Source organism: Diachasma alloeum, unplaced genomic scaffold (assembly GCF_001412515.2).
Source record: "Diachasma alloeum isolate Michigan unplaced genomic scaffold, Dall2.0 Dall_scaffold_78908, whole genome shotgun sequence".
Classification (NCBI taxonomy): Eukaryota; Metazoa; Arthropoda; class Insecta; order Hymenoptera; family Braconidae; genus Diachasma; species Diachasma alloeum.
Window position 1 is genome coordinate 4,420,598 of NW_021683643.1, and position 22,656 is coordinate 4,443,253.

The 22,656-nt window shown below is 37.5% G+C and overlaps 3 protein-coding genes across 6 annotated transcripts; all 3 read right to left on the reverse strand.

Moving 5' to 3' along the window:
* Nucleotides 1-1,446: 1,446 nt before the first annotated feature.
* LOC107047733 lies at nucleotides 1,447-3,969 on the reverse strand. Of its 4 annotated transcripts, none has more exons than XR_001461649.1 (4): nucleotides 3,538-3,969; nucleotides 3,019-3,442; nucleotides 2,098-2,959; nucleotides 1,447-2,029 (listed from the first exon to the last, which is right to left on the reverse strand). XR_001461649.1 is itself a non-coding variant. In XM_015270547.1 (4 exons), exons 3-4 carry the CDS (start codon nucleotides 3,288-3,290, stop codon nucleotides 1,945-1,947), a joined length of 1,278 nt encoding a protein of 425 aa, XP_015126033.1. In that variant the 5' UTR covers nucleotides 3,291-3,442; nucleotides 3,538-3,692; nucleotides 3,795-3,969; the 3' UTR covers nucleotides 1,447-1,944. The 4 variants fall into 4 exon arrangements, 3 of the variants coding, with proteins under 3 accessions (XP_015126033.1, XP_015126034.1, XP_015126032.1); XM_015270547.1 differs by having other exon boundaries at nucleotides 2,098-3,442; nucleotides 3,538-3,692; nucleotides 3,795-3,969; XM_015270548.1 differs by having other exon boundaries at nucleotides 2,229-3,442.
* A 432-nt stretch (nucleotides 3,970-4,401) lies between these two features.
* LOC107047707 lies at nucleotides 4,402-7,679 on the reverse strand. Its single transcript, XM_029126731.1, has 3 exons — nucleotides 7,328-7,679; nucleotides 5,491-7,108; nucleotides 4,402-4,547 (listed from the first exon to the last, which is right to left on the reverse strand). The coding sequence occupies exons 1-3, from the start codon at nucleotides 7,604-7,606 to the stop codon at nucleotides 4,402-4,404; spliced, it is 2,043 nt and encodes a 680-aa protein (XP_028982564.1). The 5' UTR covers nucleotides 7,607-7,679.
* A 2,791-nt stretch (nucleotides 7,680-10,470) lies between these two features.
* Nucleotides 10,471-13,141, reverse strand: LOC107047732. Its single transcript, XM_015270545.1, has 4 exons — nucleotides 12,640-13,141; nucleotides 11,925-12,503; nucleotides 10,702-10,876; nucleotides 10,471-10,607 (listed from the first exon to the last, which is right to left on the reverse strand). The coding sequence occupies exons 1-2, from the start codon at nucleotides 12,715-12,717 to the stop codon at nucleotides 11,982-11,984; spliced, it is 600 nt and encodes a 199-aa protein (XP_015126031.1). The 5' UTR covers nucleotides 12,718-13,141; the 3' UTR covers nucleotides 10,471-10,607; nucleotides 10,702-10,876; nucleotides 11,925-11,981.
* Between the last annotated feature and the right edge of the window lie 9,515 nt (nucleotides 13,142-22,656).

The following is a 22,656-nucleotide window of genomic DNA, read 5'->3' on the forward strand; positions in this document are numbered from 1 at the left end:
TCAATTTGGAGGAACCACATTCTGAGAGAACTGAGCTTTTTCTACTCTTCGCATTAAATTCCGCCGGACAGAGCTAAGGTATGATACAGGGAGGTATGGTGAAGCTTTGATGTCGCCGACACCGAAACAGGGGACAAGTTCCAATGGAAGCCGCGCACGGCGCTGTTGCGTCCCTTCCCCTCACGCGGGTTAGATCTCCCACCACACGCCGATTTTACTTGCGTCGCGAATTCAAATCCCCGTCAAATCAATTTTTTTTTTCATGAGAGAGAAATACTATATTTCGTAACGAGTGCAAAAAAATGGTTTTTGGCGAGTGGGAGGTTTATATCACGAGCCGAAGGTGAGTGATATAATTTCACGAGCCAAAAACCATTTTTCAACTTTGATTCGAGTTAACTATTAGACGAATAAACTTAGCAATAAACATATACATTTTTCACCTCATGCAGTTTAACTCATTCAAGCAGAGGAAAAATTTTAACACATTCAGACAGGAAAAATTTTCCCATGAAACTCAGTATCATCCATAAATTTCTCCACATGTGAATTTTTCTAATAAGCCCTGTAAAATATTCTCGCTTCGAAAAAAAATACAATATTGGAATGTCTATTTCGACATAACACCCCAGAAGACTGACATGAAAATGCGATCGAGCAGCCCAGATATGCCCTGTTACTACAGGTTCTCCACGTATAAAAAGGTCTTATAGGGGTCCCTGTAAAATTGTTATCTTTCTATAGGATTTTAAGAGTTCCGAATTCATAACGAGATTGAACTCTTATCCTCTAGGCATATAAATTTTTCTAGAAACTTGAATTTCCTGTTGCATTTTCTTTCTCATAAATTTTTTCCTCTAGAATTTTCAGCTCACTCTCAACCTTAATAATAACAATTAAAACCAATGCTATCAATTCGTTTGACTAAAGAAAAAGTGATTGAAAAAACTGACTCCCAAAATTTCTCCCCAGAAAGACTCGTTATGGAGGCAATCAAGTCGGCACTTCAATTTTCTGCTCAGAATATTCCCTCCCACTTAAAGATACATGTCTCGATCAATTTCTTTGGTTTTATTCTGAAGGAACATTATATCGATCCTTTAAACTATTCCCAAAACTTTATTTCTGGAAACTGACTCGTTATGTGAGTACTACTCCACCATTTCCTTTTTTCCTCAACATCTAATCACTCGAAAAACACTCGTGAAAAAAACACTCATGTATTTTCCAAACAATTCCCAAAAATCACTTTGGAGCGGAAGACACAATTTTTCTCTTCTTGAATTCAAAAACGTTAAATATCATGGTTTAGCTAAATAATGAAGCGTGAAAAAAAATGTATGGAATTTTTTAAACGAAAAAAAAGAAATTGAGAGAATTTTCTTCCTAAAAACACAATTTATGAAGGCAATTTCACATGTAACAATAGGTGGGAAACTTCCTTGTTTGTCTTTTTACTAGCCTCCTACTGATTTTTCCCTTCCCTCAGTATCTAATCACGCAAAAAAAACGTCCCCTCAATTTTCTGTTCAAAATGTCCCTTCTCATCTTTTCTGTAGCATTTCCTTCTTTATGATTTTTCTTCTCGAGAATTTTGAGCTCACATTTCATGTGGAAACTTTTAATCATATCCATAGTGAAAAATAATCTATAGAGAGATGAAAATTAACCCGTAGGGAATTCCAATTTCTTTAACAATCCTTTTCTCGTGATCATGGTCCCTGGAAACTATTAACATTTTTCAGTAGTCCTTCTCACAACACTTATGATAATCCACATGTTCCTTTGGCGATTCAATCCAAGATGTGCAAAATCAGGATACAAAAACGATAAGTGATGGAAGCCTGCCACATTCAAGGTTCCTTTGTTTCCATCAGATAGAGGACTCCAAAAGGGACAATCTCAATAGTACTCGAGCACTCCTTGGTCGATAAATATCCAGTTTTAAGTCTCACAGTTGCCAGCCTTTGTCATTATAAAGGTATGATATATTCCCTGAACATATGCATTCACGCCTATTAAATTGTAACTGGAAAAAATAAGAGAATATTATTGGAGTATTCATCCATTGACAAATTTATATGAATCAATTCTTACCGACACGATTGTAAAATCGAACTTGCAGATTGAGAGAGGTCTCTCAGTGTACATGTTTTATGCATGCAATTAGTAGTGCATAGGAATTTGACATAAACATGGAGATTGTAAAGAAATTCCACAGTGCAAACCTCAGTGCATTTTTCATTTTTGCATTGGACGTTGTATAACATATCGTGAACGTCAAGAGCCTTTTGCAAATTTCTGAAACGTTGACGGATGAGTCTTTGACTATCAGGTTCTAGGAATATGGGTCTTGTGTACTTTCCACATTTGGGGCAGTTGTATGCCTCAACTCCACTAGGCTCATCGTTCAGATACTTCTCCCAAGTACACAACGTGGTTCCGCTCATCCTGATTGCCCTCTCCATTTTACCATACATGCGATCTGGATGAACATATAAGGGAAAATTCTCGACTAAACATCTTGCTCGTTGTTCCAAGAAATTTGGAGTGATTCCCTCTTCCATTAATAGTGAGATCAACTTCAACATTCGATTGTTAGAGTTCTTAATTTCATTTCTATATTGAATATTCAGATTAGCAGCTGAATACATTAATTGGACAAGTGAATCGAATGTTGAAGCATTAAGGATGCTGTAGTATTTGCCCTGGAGATATACGAGATTCATGGTGGGAGGAAGAATATCGTTCTGATCAATTTTTTCTGTGTTGATGTTAACATGAGTTTCAGTCTGCAGCCTGGATGTTACTGCTCCCAGCTCAGCAGATGCTGCAATGGCATCTAGGGACTCATTGCATGAAGGAGAATGGACGACTTCTTTATCCACAGGAACTGATGTTTTTGATATGACGAAATTGCTTGAAGATGAATCCTGCTCGATGAAAACTTCTTCAGCTCCTACAACGACAGATTCAATTGATTTATTGTTGCTGTCAACGTGAGTTTCAGTCTCCAACCTGGATGTTACTGCTCCCAGCTCAGCAGATGCTGCAGTGTCATCTAGAGACTCAATGCATACAGTAGAATAGATGACTTGTTTATCCACAGGAACTGATGTTTCTGATATGACGAAATGGCTTGAAGATGAATCCTGTTCGATGGGAACTTCTTCAGATTCTACAAGGACAGATTCAACGGGACTACTAGGGTATTCAATGATTGGGTCATTCATCGGCATTTGTAAGTCACAGGGTGGTGGTGGAGAGTAGTGTTTGAGATCTTTTCTCATGTATATTGCTAGATGTGGCTCGATAACCTTTGAAGGTCCACATGGATGACTTATAATCACAGTCGTTGTGAATTTCCCAACGAATGTCTGCCCTCCTACAATAGGCAATAAAATGATTTGGATTCCTTGTGAAGCCAATTACTCCGGTTAACCTGCAAAAATCAAGAAATGATCTTTCTGTAATAATATCACGGGATCTCGATATCAACAATCCCTTGATTTGTTCTTTATTGATACAAATGCTCACCTGTATATTGATCCAAGATTTATCGTTGATAGAATTTGTTCAAGTCGACACGTTTTCCCAATCTCTGCCTTAAGATCCTCCCGAATATCAAGCTCAATACATACATAATAATGTGGCAGTATAGTCAGTAAACACTCCTGTCTGCACCCCTTACACTGAATAGAGTAATCACCATGAGCAAAGAGCAAAGCACCTTCCAATGCGTTGAATCCTTCAGCTATAATCACACTGCTATCAACTTTAATACTGTTTTGTACCTCACGATAGACTCCACAGCCTACACACTCGTAAGTCAGTGTGCGACTTGCATCGAGTGGTAGACAGTACATCCAGGTTTCCATAGGAGGGTTCATTGTATCAATACTATAAACGAAGGTGTTTTTGATGAGTTGGACTTGAATTTCCTTTCTCTGATTGAACAGCTTGCCTAGGATCAGGNAAAGTGCATCACCGATTTGGTACGAGATGAGGTATGCCCGGATCACAGCCTCAATATTTCACGAAACTGCTCGTTGTCGAACAACAGAAGGGGCCCTCTTTAAAAAAATTATGGGAGGGAAAACGATGGACCATGATGCCATGGCAAGGGGNGTCCTCAGAATCAATAGCCATTCTTATTAGAATCTCCAGGATGGCATCGTGATGACATGTATTTTGGATAAAACAGGTAATCCCATCCAGAATAACAGGCATTGAGGGATTTACATTCTTCAGGATNGCCATGGCAAGGGGGAGAGTTGGAAGCTGATGTCATTAAGGTTGTTGAAGAGCTGATCGGAGAGAAAATATTGAAATCAGGCTTGTTGTTGTCACCTAAGTATCCTTGGTTTGGAGCATCGCCAGATGGCTTGACTAAAACTTCAGTCATTGAAGTAAAGTGTCCATCAAAAGACNCTCATATCGATCTCTCTTTCTTGTCTCTTCAATTTCTTTCCTCTTATCCTGCTTTGTGGCTTCAGCAAAGTCTACTCTCTTCTGTTTGCCTTCAATCCTCTTATTCTTCCAATTATCTAGAGAATCATCAGAATCAATTGAATGTTCNATTAAGAACGTCACAATCATCGAAGAACTATTCGATCCTCAACTAACCAAGACCTTACTTCAGCAGGCCTCAGCATTTTGGATATCAGCCGTCTTCCCAGCCCTTATGAACTCAGTCAAGTCCAAAAGAAACTGAATTTTTTTTATACGTGAAAAATATATACATGTTGGCATTTGAAAATATAATTTATTATATTAGTCNACTCATAGCAAAGGCTGATAAGTGATGCGATGAATCTTTGAGCTTCAAAGGCATTTATGTCATGATTGACTGCCTTTCTTTCAACGATTTTAGCCTTCTTAACGATCTCATCAATCCACTCTCTAAGATGACTGTGATATTGGTGAGATGAACCTTCTTTCTCTTCTTCTGGGCACTTATCTGGAGTAGAATAAGTTCCCGTGTCGCTCTCCATTGCAGCTTTGTCTATGAGAACAATTNCTCTAATGGCACTAATTGACTTCCTAAATAAAGTAGACACCTCCAGAACTCCACAAAAGTACCAAAAAAACTTCTTTCTTTCACGGAAAAAAATACTTGAATCAATCCCTCTAATCCATAAAAATAAAAAAAACTTTAGAAAATTTGAGAAGAGCTCCATGGAGTGTTCAAGACTTTTTGTGTCATTAAAAATTCACCCCAATAACTCTTATTCACTTCGTAGACGATTTTTTTCCCAACCAAGACTTCATTGAAGGCAGAAGAATCGAGNTTTGTCTATGAGAACAATTGAGGGGGGTCGTTTGGCAATTTTGTCCTGGAGAGCCTTCCTGGCATCCAGGACAGTACCACCGGGAATTGCCATGATACCTTCATTTTCACTGGAGTGAAGACTAACTGTACATGTTAAAAGGAATATCTCTTGGAATTCGTCGACAGTTTGCATGTCAATCATGAAGCCCACGCAGTACAAGTAGAACTGTCGCACANTAATAAGTTATGATCAACAGTGACATGTGGTTGCAACATTTTGAATTCTCTCAAGCGCCTGATTACTCTCTCTACGTGAATTCTAACGCTCCCCATTTGTTTCGTCTTCAAAACTTCTTCTTCTGTTGGCTGCACATCCGTTTGAACTGAAGGAGGTCGTAGAAGTTTACACTTTTTCTGCCATAACACTGATTCGACTTGTTTAAATCCTCTATCTGCGAGGACAGATGATCCAGGGGGGAGAGCAGACAAATAACCAGAATTTTTTACAATTTCTACATCACTCGCGCGACCGCCATATGCACATGAGATGAAATTAATCAAACCATCAGAAGTTATGGATATAAGATGTTTAGAAGTGTTGCACTTTTTATATTCTGACCAAGTAACTGCCTGGTGAACTGCATGACTCAAGTGTTCAATTCGAATTTCGAAGCAATCAATTATCGAATCGACTTCTCCATACTTCAACCGAAATTGAACTGGAAGATTCAGTAATATCTCTTCCCTCGAAGGCCAAACAATCCACTCCTCGAACATCTTTGCCATTTTCCCCACCGTATTTCTGAAAATTCTAGAAATCTGAGATTCAGATAATCCAAAATCGTATGCAAGAATTGCATGAGGAACGTTTTGGCGTATTGTTTTCATTGTAATGTATACATATTTCCGAGGAATGTTTGTCAAAGAGATGAATTCATCTATCACATACATGGAGCTTTCAGGTATATCAAGCATCAAAAGTGGATCATCTTCGATGATCAATTTCGTGAAATTTTCGTATATATTCATCTTCAAATGCTGGAGTTTCAGACTGCGATTACTAGTTGAAGGTGCACTACTGGTATCCAAAATATCACTGCCGATTGCATCGAGCGATGAGTTCACAGTACCATTGCTCCCTATTTTACTGTCTGAGGAACTTGAGTGAAATTGTAGGGGGATGGAATTCTTTTTACTGGAGCCAGGGGTTCCATCCATTAATGTTTTGGGCACACTTGGTAGACGGGGATTGATGTCTGGAGATGAAGAGGAACTTGGTGGAGGGTCTTCGACGATAGATCTTGAGGCACTTGGTAGAGGGTCTTCGATGATTGGAGTCGCCGAGACATTTGGTGGAGAATCTTTAGACTTCTCCACTTGATCGATGGAAAGCTCTGGAGCGTCTAGCAATCGACAAGTTATACCTTTATGGTTACGAGCTGGCTTTGCCTGAACGTATTTATTGTAAGTGATTATTGATGTTTGTGTGCCTCTATCTATCTTCAGGATACGACCACTTGAGCTTGGAACGCGAGTGTCTTCATGGGTGTTGCAAGCAGAGCTTTGTTGCATCTCTGGCAAATTTTCAAAATCATCAGAGTGGTTCATCTGCTCCGAATGTGAACACTCAAGCTCACTGGTCTCAGTACATCTTGATTGGGAGGACGTGGCAGTCTCCGATGATCGTTCTGTTAATTTAGATAGTTGCGATCGCGATGTCGATTGACAGTCAGGGATCAATTGGCATGCAAAGAATCGAGGATAGGCGCCTTCTTTCAATTTTTTCCGACAATTCGTCATTTTCCACTGCACATAGTTTTCCAAATCCTCTTCTAACTACATAAGAACAACAAAAAAAATGAAAAACCATCAATCAATCAATCAAAAAGAGAAGAATTGAAAAGAATTCAAGATTGTAAATGACAGATCAATTTTCAATTTCCATGAATCTCCACCATAAAAGCACACGTCTAATCAAAATTCTGCATTAATCGTTCAAAATGTCAATTGTGTAATTAGGCAGAAACCAGTAAAACATATAAAACAACTACTTACTTTGAAATGATCTTCACAAATATCACATCTGCCTCGTAATTGGCCAGAGTAACCTGCGGCTTCGCACCAGAGTTTTCGGACATCTTCACGCACCGGAACTGTTATAAAAATTTTATCTGGTGTTTTCACAGTTGTGTTTACACATATGGGTACAAAACAATATTTGTACGTCGCTTTGCCAACATTTTTACTTGCATTTGACATTTTGGAGTTCAGTCTTGGGCCAGTATTTTGGTTGGTTTTGGTTAGGATTCCATTTACCGACGGTGATGGTATCATGTTCCGGCGGATGGCGCCACATGAGAAAGTATAGAACCCGCCTAATGACGTCACGAGCGATTTCGGAGCATTTAAAAATTTGACTTTTTCAAAAATTAATAATTAATTATTGAACCATTTTTTAAATGTTTTTTTGTTAAAAATGGATTATAGGGACCACGTTTTCATGAAAAAATAAAATAAAAAAAAAACATGCAAGTTCCCTATTGACCAATGAAGAGATCTGAGGGACTTCCATCCTGCCACTTGATGTAAGATATGAGCAACGTCATTTCGTATATGTGTAGAAATAGCAGGACGATACCTATACTCATCAGCACCAATGGCGTACAAGAAACACGTATCAACATATACTATTATCAATTGATCGTTCAGAGCTAAGCAGCTTGCGTTCATCAATGCCCTCGAACCATCACAAACAAATTGACTAGGTTTTGGAAGTTTGGGCAATGGCCGCGGAGGGTTGATCCATACTCTCATCCATCTCTCGAGAGTGTTGGTGTGCTGGCTCTCAGTGAGCATTTGGTGGATTGGTAAAATAATACCATCGACGTGAATGACTAGAGAGTATATAAAAATGTGTCCAGTCTTAGTCTGATCGCCACGCGTGAACTTGGTCGATATGCTACCTGTGCCATCCCCTGATACTGATGAATTCCTCTTTAATTTTTCGTGATAACGTTTGTAAGCATATCTCTGGGCTGGAGAGTTGTAAGTCACGACAAATGGGTTGGAATTCGTGTCTAGGATTGAAGTATTGTACTTGGGATCATCTTGCATTTTTATCAGTGTCATTCTGACGTCTTTGCCGTCTCCAGGAGTGGAACCAAGCTTTTTGTCTAGATGTTCTTTCTTTACTTGATGGAGAATATGCATGGGTGGTATTGTAGGATTAATTCTCCTCCCCAGAGTTGAGCGCTTGCTGATCTGCTCCTTCCTATAATTATAGGCACCTTGATTCAGTAATTGCGCACCTGTTGCTTCTCGGATGATACCTCTGGTGGGACGATGTATAACCTCGTGATCTTTATTAGCTGTTGTATCTCTTGTGCGTAAGATAAGAATGAACTCCGAATCTTCTGGATCTGTATCGACATAGGCGAACATTGGGTTTTGGCAGGTTTTACGTATGCAAGTCCCTTTCACACGCAAGAAATAGGGACTTTCAGATGAATTACATTCATTAGCCTCTTTGAATGCATACACACAAGGGAGATCAGTCTGATGATGGATTAAGTCCGAGAGGATAAACTGATACACGTCTTTAACAAGATTAGCTCTATTCAGCATTTCAGACTTTCCGTCAGGTGGTTCACGCATCTTCTGCCAGTTAGATGGAGAAATAACAAGATGAAAGGTTGCCAATCCGGCAGCTTCTGGGTTTATTTCGTAATCATCGTCTGAGTGTTGTCCCGTAGTAGAAGTGTCCAATATACTGGAATCATTGAACGATTTCCTTGCTTTGTTTGGCTTGGGAGGAGGGGGGCTCCAGCTCAATTCCTTTATTTTTTCGTGCTTTTGACAATATTTTTCGTCGATTTTCTCCGACTGCCGTGTACACATCGTGAAAATTCGAAGTTCCACCTAAATCTTGTATTCTTTTACTCATTGATTTCCATAATGATGAAGAATAGTCTGGAAAAACGTTCGTTTTGAAGTCCTCGATAAATTCTTCTACCACCTGTATGGCTGTGTCTTCGGGTGTCCCAGCTACTCGACCCATTCTCCAATTTGGATTTAACTAGAAAGATGAGAAGAATTAATCTTTATCGGAAATTTCGTGGGAAAACCACGTCAATTCACAGGAAAATTCTGTTGGCTTTCCAGTAAACTTCCTATGATTTTTTGTTTGATCCTTTTAATGAAAAAAAAAGAAATGGAGTGATAACAAACCCAAAACATTGATATCGAGAAAATGCATGTGAAAAACGTCTTGATAGAAAAAGGTGTATAGAAAGATGGAACTCTACCATTTTTTCTTCTGCAAAATAGTTTCTGCTGAAATAACGTTCATTGAAAAGGCAAAATTCTATGCTAAAATTAGCCAATCACTGATAGAATATATTATTGAATTGGTTGGATTTTTCTATGCAATTTCCGTGTGCATGTGAGAATAATTCTGGTAATTTTTTTATATTTGAAATACCTGGACTAGGATGAAAAGAAAATCAAAGACCATTCATCTTTCTTGGGACTGTCTAATGCTCTCACATCTATTTGAGAATTTTCTTTCAGTACTTTTTCATTGATATTTATTAATTTGCTTCTTTTCCAATGTGTTTCGCCTACGTCATCAACGAATTTGAAATGCTATTCAAAAATAATATGAATGATGAAGAGTTATTTTTTCATTTAACTATTTTATGCTTCCCAAGTGTCGTGCATCAATATTCACGACATCATAATACGAACGTGAGGTCAAAATACAATTCTCGAATGAATTCGGGGCTCATTACAGGTTATTTGTTCCCAATTTTTTGAGATTATTTACTTGTTTTTGGTCAAATTGATCAGGTGCTTTTTATTCGATTCAACTTGTGATATTCATCAAAGATGAACTTAAGGGTGAGCAACAATACTTCGATGCTGATCTCGGGACAAAAATTTAGTAGAATAACAATATGTACCGGAAAAACCGTTACGTATTTAGAATTTTATGATAAAAGCAAAACAAAATATCGATATTCCTGGACAATGGATAAAAAGATGGCCTGTATTACCGACTGAGGAGAATTATTTTAACTGCAGTACAGAGTGTGGAGATGAATTCTTTGTTTTGAATGATGTAAAATGATTTTTGCTTGGGACTTTAATTAAAAAATTTTAACAAATGATGGATTTTGGTTCACTAATACGGCTGAGCATAGAAGGGATTACTACTTTTTATTTTTTTATAGGATTTCCATCGTTAGAACCTTACAAAATTTTTTCATCTTGCATATTCTCTGAAGAAAAATGTCTCTTAACGATCCAAACATCCTGTTATCTTCCTATTCATGACCTAAAACCATGAGAAAGAAGAAAACCCTTTAATTATATTGTAATTTTTTTAGATTTATTCTTGACATTAATTGTTTGCTACGTCAAAAACTCACCGTCGAAGGACATACTATCTGCGAATTCTCCCATTAGGATTAGTAGATTATTAGTTGTCAATCACTAACAGCTTTGGCAGAATGCTCCCCTTTCATCAAAAGAGTAACAGCCATGCTCATAAGATTTCGGGACTAGATCCAATCTCTTTAGCTTTCTTCTGAATTAACAGATGAACTGAAAAATTAAATAATTTTTTTCTATACACGAACTTTTAGGTGATTTATTCATAAATTGGAAAGTCCTCTACCGACAAATTCTAGGAATAACAATATGGATAGGAGGCAATATGAAAACACGTGACGAATCTGATCACCGAAGAAAAATTCTGGGTAGCCAAACAAATGATGGAAAATGGACGAAATGTTATCAATAATATTGGAATACTCATAACTCCATATCAACAAGATGGGCCCTTCTCATATGCCCTCCTCTATTCCTCTATTCTATTTCTTTTAATTGGATTGGTCGGTGAGAATTTCCATTAATAGAAAGAGAATAACTCTACAATTTTTTTCGTTCTGGATTTAAGAACTCAAATGTCCTCAAAATGATGAAAAAGTGAGTCAGGATTCAAGTGAAATAATATCAGGGGAAAATTAGTAATTCAAACTTCGTTTCCGACGAGATTTCTTAAAATTTCTCGAAATTCGTTTCATTTCCAAGTTTTTTGCTGACTAGATTTCAACACGACAGAGTTATAATATTGAGACATTATTACTGGTGACGAGAAAGGTCTTTTCCCTGTGCTGATTCAGTTGTCGATGGAAACGTACAAATTAATTAAAACACTGGAGAAAAATAGAATTGATATAATGTATTTTGATTTATTCTCGAACTTGAGAGTTTTGAAATTGCCATTGAAAAATACCAACAGAAATTTTTCATTTTGTATTCTTCCATTTACAAAAAAAAAGTTTCCATAGATTTCTTTATGGAGTACTGTATTCACCCTCGAGATGAATATGGCAAATTCAGAGGAAAGTTCAAGTTGTATCATTCAATTCTAAAATTGCATAGATTTGAAATTTTCTCTAAAACAATTGATTTCAAAAGAAAACTTGCAAAGGCTCTTCGTGAATAGATCATTCCCTTACAGCAAAGAAGATATATGGAAAATCAACTTGGTACCCTTTACCACTTTGGTACTGAATGAATGAGTGAATGAAGGATTGAAGGAATGAAAGAATTAATTAATGAAATGAATGAAATATATTGTAATCACCTGGTGCCATGACGTCTGCTGTTCTCTGGGTTCTGCCTGCTATTGTCCATTGTCCTGTCAGTACTGATGATCTCCTGGAAATGATCCAGTCCATATCTCAGGAACATGTCGAAAATAACAGCAAGACAGATCTGCCATAGGTCCTGGTTCTCCTGGTCTGAGGTCATCGCCACGAGGTACATCAACAGGTGCTTCTTGGCGAGCTCTCACATCGAGGAAGAGACAGACACCCACTGCCTTCAGAGCCTGGGCCTGGACCCCTGCATCGTCCTGGTCGATACTGGGGAGCGCCAGGTTGTTGAAGAGGCTTCTCAGGGTTGATGTCAGGGTCGTTACTGATGTTGCTTGGGCCATTGTGAAAATGATCGTCAGGCACTTTATCATCGTTTCAGGGTCGTTCTTGGCCTCTTTCTGGGTCTGGGGGACGATCAGTGTTCGGGATTTTGATAGCTCTTCTATTTCTCTTTTCCAGGTTTCCATTTCTTTCTCGACCTCTGCTGCTTCGGTGAATTTCTTCGCGCGGACCAACAGGTCTGGATCATTTTGTCTTTGGAGGAGAGTGTTTTTCAATTTTTGACACTGGAAAAATAGGATAAAAATTATTTGAATTTAATTGCAATGAATTTACACCAAAGAAGATTTTGACACTTCCCCCTAGAATCTGGCAATCCCGAATGAGTGGATAAATTGAGAATCAAATACGAATGGGTTTTACCTGCTCCTCCTTCGTAAATGTGCAGATTCGACTCCACTCCATGAGTGATTCGTTATCTTCAAGGGAATGTGACTTCATCTCTTTCAATCTTAGGCTTTCCTTTTAAAGCATCGTCTCTCGTTTCGTTCAGTTTTGAATTCCTTGAAGTGCGTTAAAGGCTTGATGGTGAATACAGTGTCTTTTTCAACAAATTCTCCGCGTTTTTCATTTTATCATTAATGAGCGGTCTCCCGGTCACTTCAATAGGTATAAAAAATCATGACACAGACAAGTGAAAGATATAAACCTAATTTCAATTTTCGGAGCACATGGACTCGCCCTGACGTTGATAGCAGAGTAATGAGGAATTGAAAAAACTGGCATTCAACGTTATTCGGTTTTCTAACCTTCTGTTACTGGAATTGCATACATTCACACCCTTTGCATAGGTTTTCATTCTCTAGAAAATACTTGTTAGAACGTTCATTACGACTATTCCCGTAAAAAAAAATTGCGCTCCCGAAGAGTGACTAATAAAATTATTATTATTACCTTTTTGAAATTACATTACTCCAAAATGACGATGGTTCCCCAAACAGTTAAATAAAACTGTAACATTGTAATGGCGGCCAAGGCCCACCTTATGTACTGCGAAGCAGTTAGAAATCTGGCAAGGCGCGGGGGGGAGGGGGGCGCAGCTAACGGGTACCTTGCAAAAGAAGTTATCATTTAATCAGCTGAATAAAAGAAATCAATCAATATGGAATTGGGCCACTTTTGATCCCCACAGGATTCAAGCGTGTATCACATATGTTCAGCACTTGATCAATTTATTCTGGAGCTGTCGTATGGGTTCATTGAACAGTTTGATTGTACTATCGCTGTAAAACCAAAAAAAAAAAGGAGCGTGGAAAATGATCATGCACTTCTTATGAGATTGTTGATGCTCGTCATTTATCATTGCATTTTTTTCGATCGTCATCTTCTCCGTGTCACTTCCAAACAATTGATTACGATTATACTCGAACGAATAATTCTCCGTTATAAGTTCAATTATGTTTTTTTTGTAGTATTCACTCCACGTTCATTAAAAAAACATAAATTGAATAACAAAAGAATTAAGTCTGAGATTCTTATTCGTTAAACCAATTTTCTACCCTCCAAACGTGCTCCGAAATGATTTAAAGGGCCCGGAGTGGGAAGTGGTGGGGGGATTACCTCTCAGTAAGACNTGGACTACTTTTGACCACCTTCGAACCACCAAGCGATTGCAATAATCCAAATTTGCATTCCCCCTAACCCTGCTAGTTGTAACTAGCTGTCAGCCGCAGATTCTTCACCGCTGACTTGGCGTTCAATGTAAATGCCCTGCTTCCTGGTATCTCGTGAATTTGTCTCCTTACTAGAAGCTTTAGACAGTTCCCAGTCTGATGACGTCAATTCCCTCTAACGAAACATCGCGATCTAATATTCCATTTAGAACGTGGCTATTATCGCACATGTTTCACGTATGAAAAAAATCTATAGAGATACTTTATAGAAAATCCATGTAGGGTGGTTCCTTAGAAATAATTCCTTAAAAAATTTATATCTACCGAGTTTTTAAAATTTCATAAGAATCAATTTTTCTCATTTATTATCATTGTTCTTAGAAAATTCATAAAATTTTCCAAGTCCCAATTTTCATAGGACTCGTTTCTCTGGACATATAGAAATTATCCCAGTATTATATACATCAAGCTATAATTGCGTCATAGAGAATAACGCCAAATAGAGTTTTTCATACACGTTGAATCGTCAAGTTCATCATTTTTCTATTTTACCACTTTTGTTTTCAAATGGAAGCTCTGTAATCGTGATTTTTTTCGTTTTTTCAATTTTTGGTGGAAATGCCTAGAAAAAGGAAGCAATCATATTTTTAAGCAATGTATGTATGTATGTATTGTAACGTAATAAAAATTATGTACTGTTCCTCGCCTAAACTGACCGCGACTTATTAGGAGAACAACTGAAATTTTAACCCCAGCGAGCAATCGGAACACCCAGGGCCACACCTTTTTTACTCATATTCTATTTACTTATCCTTATTTTTCTTGATTGTCCCGGTAATTCAAATATCGCTCGCTGCGTTGAGGCGCATGTGCTTCTTCGAGACGAGGCAAGTGGGGCAGAGTGACAAGAAAAGCACCAGGAAAGTCAGCGCTACGGAATGAGACCGAGATATTTCAAGTTTTACAATGGAATTATGAGTGTAGCCGCAGCGAAATTTGGGTGAAAGGGTGAACTACAGATCTTGTAGATGATCTTTGATGATTATGAAAGGTATTTGTGTCAATTGTTACGAATTGGTCCTCAATCATTCGAAGCTTTAGACGTTCTCTAGTATTGAGAGTTTACACATTTCTATCGATTCATCTGAGTTTTAAAGGTCGCGGGCTATTGGAATGCGATTTATACATTGAAGATCGATTATATGTCTAAAAATGAATAATTATTGCAAAAACATTAATTGGTTATTGTTCGCTTGCCCTACAGATGCTTAAAATCCTATCGTAAAAAGGAGAAAGGAAATCGATCTCGATATATCTCGAAAATCTCGAATCCCTGTTACCGGAAGGCTGAAATCGAAGTGCCAGAACGTGAGGAGATAAGAAGGCGCGTGCGTAGCACGTCGCTGGAAAAATACTATTCTGCTCGAAATTCTTTTGGTATCTCATAAAACTCGGTACTTCCCAAAACATATACCCATAATATTGATAGTGGTGCCCTTTTGGTTGCGCGCATGAAGTCTTTCTATGGAGATTTAGGGGTCTGATATAAGTAGAAGATAACTGAATGCGTTATCAATAAACTATATTTATTCAGTCAAATAATTATTAACTAATATTTGCGATTCAAAAGTTGGAACGTCAAAGCTGTGGTGGTACATTGAGATGCGAGGAAAAACTATGTATAATAGATTGAATAACTCTATGTATCTTCTTAGGGCTGTCTCGCGACTAGTATCTGTTTTCGTCGTTGGTGCTAGTGGCAGGCTCTGTCGGTAATGATGCGAATTGATGCAGGCCGAGCCGCGCCACACTTCATATTTATGGTGGGAGAATAGAGCAAAATTAAATAATCGAAAAGCGGCTGTTTGACGCAATTCAAGCAAAAAAATAGTATTTTTCCGGCCTGCTGCGATGGGGTTTTTTACTTATGTGGTTGGCCAGTCCTCGCCTACGGCTCGGAGGCCGTAGGCGAGAACTGGCCAACCACACGAGTAAAAAACCCCATCGGAACAGCCCAGGAACAATATTTTTCTGTAGTGATTTTCAAGTTTTCGAGTTTTGGAAGTATGTAATACCAATTCCCAGGCGAGAAATCGTAGAAGCAGTACAGAATAGTATATTTCGTAACGAGTGCAAAAAAGTGTTTTTTGGCGAGTGGGAGGTTTATAATATAATCCCATGAGCTAAAAAACATTTTTTCACGAGTTACGAACAATATTTTTCATCACAATGTGGCGGAAATTGGACTTTTAGGCACGCGGAGCGTGCCGAAAAGTTCACTTTTCGTCACAGCGTGATGAAAAACATTTTTTCCGAATAGAAGCATTGCAATCCTTCAATTTTCATATTCTCTAATTTTAATTGCAAGAATTGATGTAGAATAGACCTTTTCATCCTGAGAATCATTAGATTTTTGGACACTTTTTTCCAATATTAAATCCCCTAGGAGTTTCGGACACTTTGATCGAATTAATAAATAAATCATCATTTTTGAGGGCTCAAATGTATATCATCTTAAATGTCAACATTTACCAGAATTTGTTATTATTTTTTTAGAGATTTTTCGGTTCGATGAACGGAATAAATATTCCCCCTAGATTTCCAGAATGAAAAGGTTTGTGGTCTGGAACGTAAAAATACAAAGTTTAGCGACTATGTCTATATGTGAACACCTCCATCGGCGCCTTCCCGGTGGTCAATTTTAGAAAATAGAGTAATTAAGTAGCTAAAGTAATTCTAAAAAATCTTAAATTTTGTCACATTATAGGTTCTAATGAGGACTTGCTCTGTGCAAAATTTTAGCCTGATCGATCCAATAGTTTTTGAGAACAATCGTGCGTAAAGTTCATAAGCGTGTGAAAGATGTGAGCAGTGCTCCACCTTGCAGCTTGAAATTATGAATAATTGAATGTTTTTGATAGGTTTGATTGACAGTAAAGGTGTCAGGAATTAATGTTTAACTTGCAATGATATTTCGAAAAATATATTTAGTGATGTAAATATCATAGCATAAAACAAATTTGTTATTTACATCAAACAAAGAATATTGTATAAAGAAGGTTCACAAAGAAAATGTATAAACAACACCAATTCCAGCATTGTTGTTCACGAAAAAAATTCGTTAAAAAAGTCGCGTACTCTGCTTCGAATGTTTATAATTTATCGAACCAGTAATAAACAATTACTGAATTATGTTGCTAAAAAGGGATGCAAAAATCTCACCCTAATTCATCGTAGATACATTTTCTTGTAAATTCTCAAACTATTCTCTTATTAATACGATGTGGTCGCGATGTATTCGTTGCTCTTTTATTCCCTCAAAAAATTCATCAGACAGGATTTGCTTTTCTTGTGTTGACGTCTCAGACATTGCTTTCGTAAATCCTTACAATATTCTTCAAATGGATTGTTACATGTGCTCAATTCTGCTTTTGATATACTTTTTAATTGCTGTTTTACAATTATCTTGAGAGATCCCAACTTGATAACGTTGAAATTTCTCATTTTATAAAGCTTGCCAAGCTCCAGTCGGACCTAGAAGGACGATAAAGTGAGAAAAAAGTAGCATATGTGTGTCCAAAAAAGCTTCTTTCGCATTTGCACCATAAAATTTTGAATAAATTTTGAAACTAAATGTATGATGTAGATTTTTCTTCCAATTTCCGACGTGGATACGTCTATGGTTGCGTTTTGGAGGGTCATTCGTTAAAAAAATGCGTATGCAGCCGCGCCATCCGAAAATCGAAATCGAAAAAAACCGAAAAAAAAGAAAAAAAAGGGGGTTTCCTTCTGATCGTCAACTATTCAAAATAAAGACTTTTCAGGCATAATGCAAACACAATCAAAAGGGAAAACCGCTTTTCTCGGTTTTTTCTTTTTTTTTCGATCTTCTCATGATCTACATAATGGATCGTAAAACGGAAGCTTAACTTTGTTCTTTCGAGTCTCACGAACATTTTGAAAAAAAAATCAAATCGGATCAAAATTGGGGAACCAGGAACATTTTAAAGGTAGAAACGTGAAAAACGATGTTTTCCGTAGAAGTACGGGGCCAAAACCGATTGGGTCCGGGATTTTTCCCACTTTTTAACATATCCCATCATATAACTAAAGTCGCTTAATAAGTCCCTAGATCCACCGAAGACTTTCAAATTTCACCGGGGTCCCCCCTTAAGAGGATTCCTGTAAAAATTCAATCACACGAAACTATCGATCGCCTTTGATATACATCGTAATTGCTGAGATGACAGAGTTAGATTCCTCACATTATTGTTTACAACTGTCTACTACGGAAATAAAAACTATAGAACCGCGGGCTTGAGCTTCGTACCTAACGCCTGCTTCTGTACCTAACACACAATGACGCATTCAGTTTAGCCTTCCCACAATTATTTGCTGTCTAAAATATATTTCTGATGAAAATAAAAATAACACCGATGATCAAGAATGTGGTGAGAAGAAAATTCTCCAGTGTACAAAAAAATAGCCGATGGGCAATTTTGAGGGACCGACGATGAGCGGATGGGCTATTATATTACCCATAACACGCGTTGTGTGTGGTGGACGACAAAATGACCGGTCATTTTTGGTCACTTTTTCTGCCTCCCAAAACCCTCGCAGTAATAGGACTTTGCACTTTACAACGCATAAAGCATTTCCCCTAAAATATGCAATCGAACAAACACGCACGTGCTCTCAAATACTTACGCCATTCGCGATCGTAAAAGTGGTAGGATCAATGTGTTGTATCAACAATACTCCCATTCCTTCATCCCAAAATATTTTTGCATGTACTCCTTTGCTGAACTGCAAACAGAAAAATGATAATGCAACAATCTAGAGGCAAACTGACTACTGTCGGTGTCAAAAGTAGAGATCACTCGGAATAAACGTCTATAACTCGACGAAAAAAAATCGTAAAAATATGAGACCAATTGCACTGTGTAATATAAGTATTTCACTCGCCCAATACGAAGTTTCAAGTTTTTAATTTGATTAGTTTATTTACAATCACTGTGAAAAGCCGAAAAACCCCCCGATTTTCAGGGTCCGTAAAAGTCAGCAAACTTTGAACCGCTACCATACGTAAGAAATTTTTTTTTTTAAATCGTCAATTTATCCAGAGATTTATTGAGCCCTTGGGAAGCCAACGAGAGAAGAAAAAACTCAATATTGTAATAATCATTTATTTAATTAATAGAAATGTCGACTGCGGCTATCTCGTTGTAGAATTGCCGAATCGACCTGAAAAAAAAACGATGCATTCTGAAGTCAATGTAAAACACATTCGGTCAATATTTTTCTAATAAACAATCTCCGTTGATTTAAAAAAAAATCGAGAAAATTCGTCAAAAAACGTGCTGTTAAAACGATTATAACTCGTTATGGGGTTTATGGGCCCGCTCACCGTCGGTCCCTCAAAATTGAAAACACATGTGCGCCTGTCTACCTCTAGCAGGGACGTCGATACCAGTTACCGTCGTTTGGGCCCTCAGGGGACAAGCAATGTACAATGTATTTGCGCCCCAAAGGGCGCAAAAGACTGTAACTGGTATCGACGTCCCTGAAAGAGGTAGGCAGGCGCACATGTGTTTTCAATTTTGAGGGACCGACGATGAGCGGATCCATAAACCCCATAATGAGTAATGATCGTTTTAACAGCATTTTTTTTGACGAAATTTCTCGATTTTTTTTTAATCAACGGAGATTGTTTATTAGAAAAATATTGACCGAATGTGTTTTACATTGAATTCAGAATGCATCGTTTTTTTTTCAAGTCGATTCGGCAATTCTAGAATGAGATAGCCGCAGTCGACATTTCTATTAATTGAATAAATAATTATTACAATATTGAGTTTTTTCTTCTCTCCTTGGCTTTCCAAGGGTTCAACAAAGCTCTGGAAAAATTGACGATTTAAAGAAAAAAAATTCGTACGTGTGGTAGCGGTTCAAAGTTTGCCGACTTTTACGGACCCTGAAAATCGAGGGGTTTTTCGGCTTCTCACAGCGATTATAAATAAACTAATGAAATTAAAAACTTGAAACTTCGTATTGGGTGAGTGAAATACTTATATTACACAGTGCAATTGGTTCCATATTTTGACGATTTTTTTTCGTCGAGTTATAGAAGTTTATTTCGAGTGGTCTCTACTTTTGACACCGACAGTAGTCCATTCTCTCATTCTCATAGCATACCCTGACTTTACATAATCTCCAACCACATCCATATCCATTCATATTCAGAGTTGGGCATCTGCACGGAGAGAAATGTTCAGTAAAAATTACGGAACTCACAATTCGCTCACTGATTACGGAATCGACTCAGAAAATTTAAGTGACGGTATTGGAATTTTTCACAGGAGATTCAGGTAAAAATTACGCAACGCTCTGGAAAAATGCTGTGACAGTTCCGTAAAATTTCCTACAACCACATTTCGCTCCGGAATTACGGAAAAGATACGTCATTTTTATTGAATATTTCTCTCCATGTGTCGATAACCGCAGTTTTAACATGAAGTTGTACAAAACCCATAATTTACGTAATAAATGTAAAAAATGTAAAATACCAGCTGAAGTTCCCTTTCAAGGTAAACTATGAAGTTTTGCGAAGATTATCCCTCGCGAGGGTGATAAAAGTCATGAGGTTCATACTTCGCCAGGATCATACTTCTCGAGAGTCACACGTCGTAAGAGTCATACCGTGTAAGGAATGCATTTTTCTGTACTGCTTCTCACGATTTCTCGTCTGGGAATTGGTATTACATACTTCCCAAACTCAAAAACTTGAAAATTACTACAGAAAAATATTGTTCCTGGGCTGTTCCGATGGGGTTTTTTTACTCGTGTGGTTGGCCAGTCCTCGCCTACGGCTCGGAGACCAACGCCACACGAGTAAAAAACCCCATCGCAACAGGCCGAAAAAATACTATTACAAGGGTCAATCTTATTATTTATTGATCTTTATTGAATTCATCGCGTCATCATCTTTTGTCTTGACATTAACTTATTCCATTCAGCATTCTTAAATGATAAAACTAATTCAGTTGTCTTTGCACGTATAAAAAAATCGTATAGAAATTTTCTATACGGATTGCATATAGAAATTCTGTAGGATTTTCGTATATGATATTCGGATATTTCTATACGAATATTTCCTATACCAATTATTTCTATACGTAAATTTTTAGATAAATTTTTATTTTCATACGAAAGATGTCTAAACGCTCCAAAGGAAAACGTAGAGAAATGTCGCAACTCCATACGAAATGTCTCTATACATGTGGCAGTGGGCCGTATAGGATCAAACCTACACGGAGAAATTTCTTAGAAAAATTCTAGTACGAGTACTGGAAAAAATTACAATCCACCGACTGTGAAAAATTCTAGTGCTATTAAGATAAAAATTTCTTGGTTTTTTTTAGTAAAATTTCAGGGGATTTCCGTGAAATTTTCACAGAAATACCGGGAAAAATTCACGTTTTCCCCAATAAAATTTCTAGTGCCGGCACTGAAATTTTTTCCTGGCCGTCACGTATTTACGCCTCTTTTTCCGTGCTAGCATTAGAATGTTTCCACAAAATTTATCTCCGTGTATAGAAATCGTATATAAATAATTTGTATAAAAAATATCCGTATAGAAATATCCGAATATCATATACGAAAATTCTATTGGGATCTCTCGTAGGGGCGTGGCCTGATATTTGGCCGACTGGTGTCCAGCCGTGAAAGTAATGCAACCAGGGGAGCGATTTTGCGCGTTTTATGTCGACATAAAATCGTAAATTTCAACCAATGACAGTCCTGTATTCGGAATACTCAACTAGGATTGGTTGAAATTTATAACTTTATGTCGACACAAATCGAGCAAAATCGCTCCCTAGGATGCTGGTCAGCTGGCCCATTACGCGAAACGTAGATCCCAATAGAAATTCTATACGCAACCCGTATAGTAAATTTCTATAAGATTTTTTCATTCGTGTGATAGCTTTTTTGAACTCTTCAGAACAAAATAGATCTTTTCAGGTTCAACTGGGCTTTTCGGGGACTCCAAGTAATAACGTGGATAATCCAATAAAGCTCAATAAATAATGAACTTGACTTCCTCACAATGGAGATGACTTGTGGCGTTGGTCTTTTCCAACGTTTGATCCTCGTGAAATTTACTTTTTACGAGGTATGATGCTTATGTTTTTGAGTTTCTTAAAATGCCGTAAATCGTATCATGTGATGCAATTGTACATTACGTCACCAGGCGATGAGATAATATTTTATGCCCCAAGTACTGAGATTCGTGTTATAATCGAACAAAGTAAAATTAAAATTCGCGGTTTATCTGTCCTCGGGACGCAATAGGGGTGGGTGTGATAAAACGGACACTTTAGACTTTTTTAAAATTATTCATAACTCAGAAACAAATTGATCAATTGAGCTCAGTTTAGGCTCGTCCCAAAGGGAAAGAATTGTTCTTTGTATTGAAAAAAAATATGTTGAATTTTATCAACATTTCAACCCCTCATTAACATTTAAAAAAAAATCAAAAGTGTCCGTTTTACCCCAATCTCCCCTATACTAATTTTTATGATATTTATGTATCCAATACGGCGTCTTCGTCAGTCCGAATACAATAAAACATTCTAGTAATCGAGAATTGCAAGCTTTTCGAAGTAACGTAGAAAATGTAAAAAACCCGTTGAGATAATTTACGTAAATTACGTCGGTAAAAAACGATGTAATTTACCAATGTAATTGACACGCCCAAGCCTGCTCA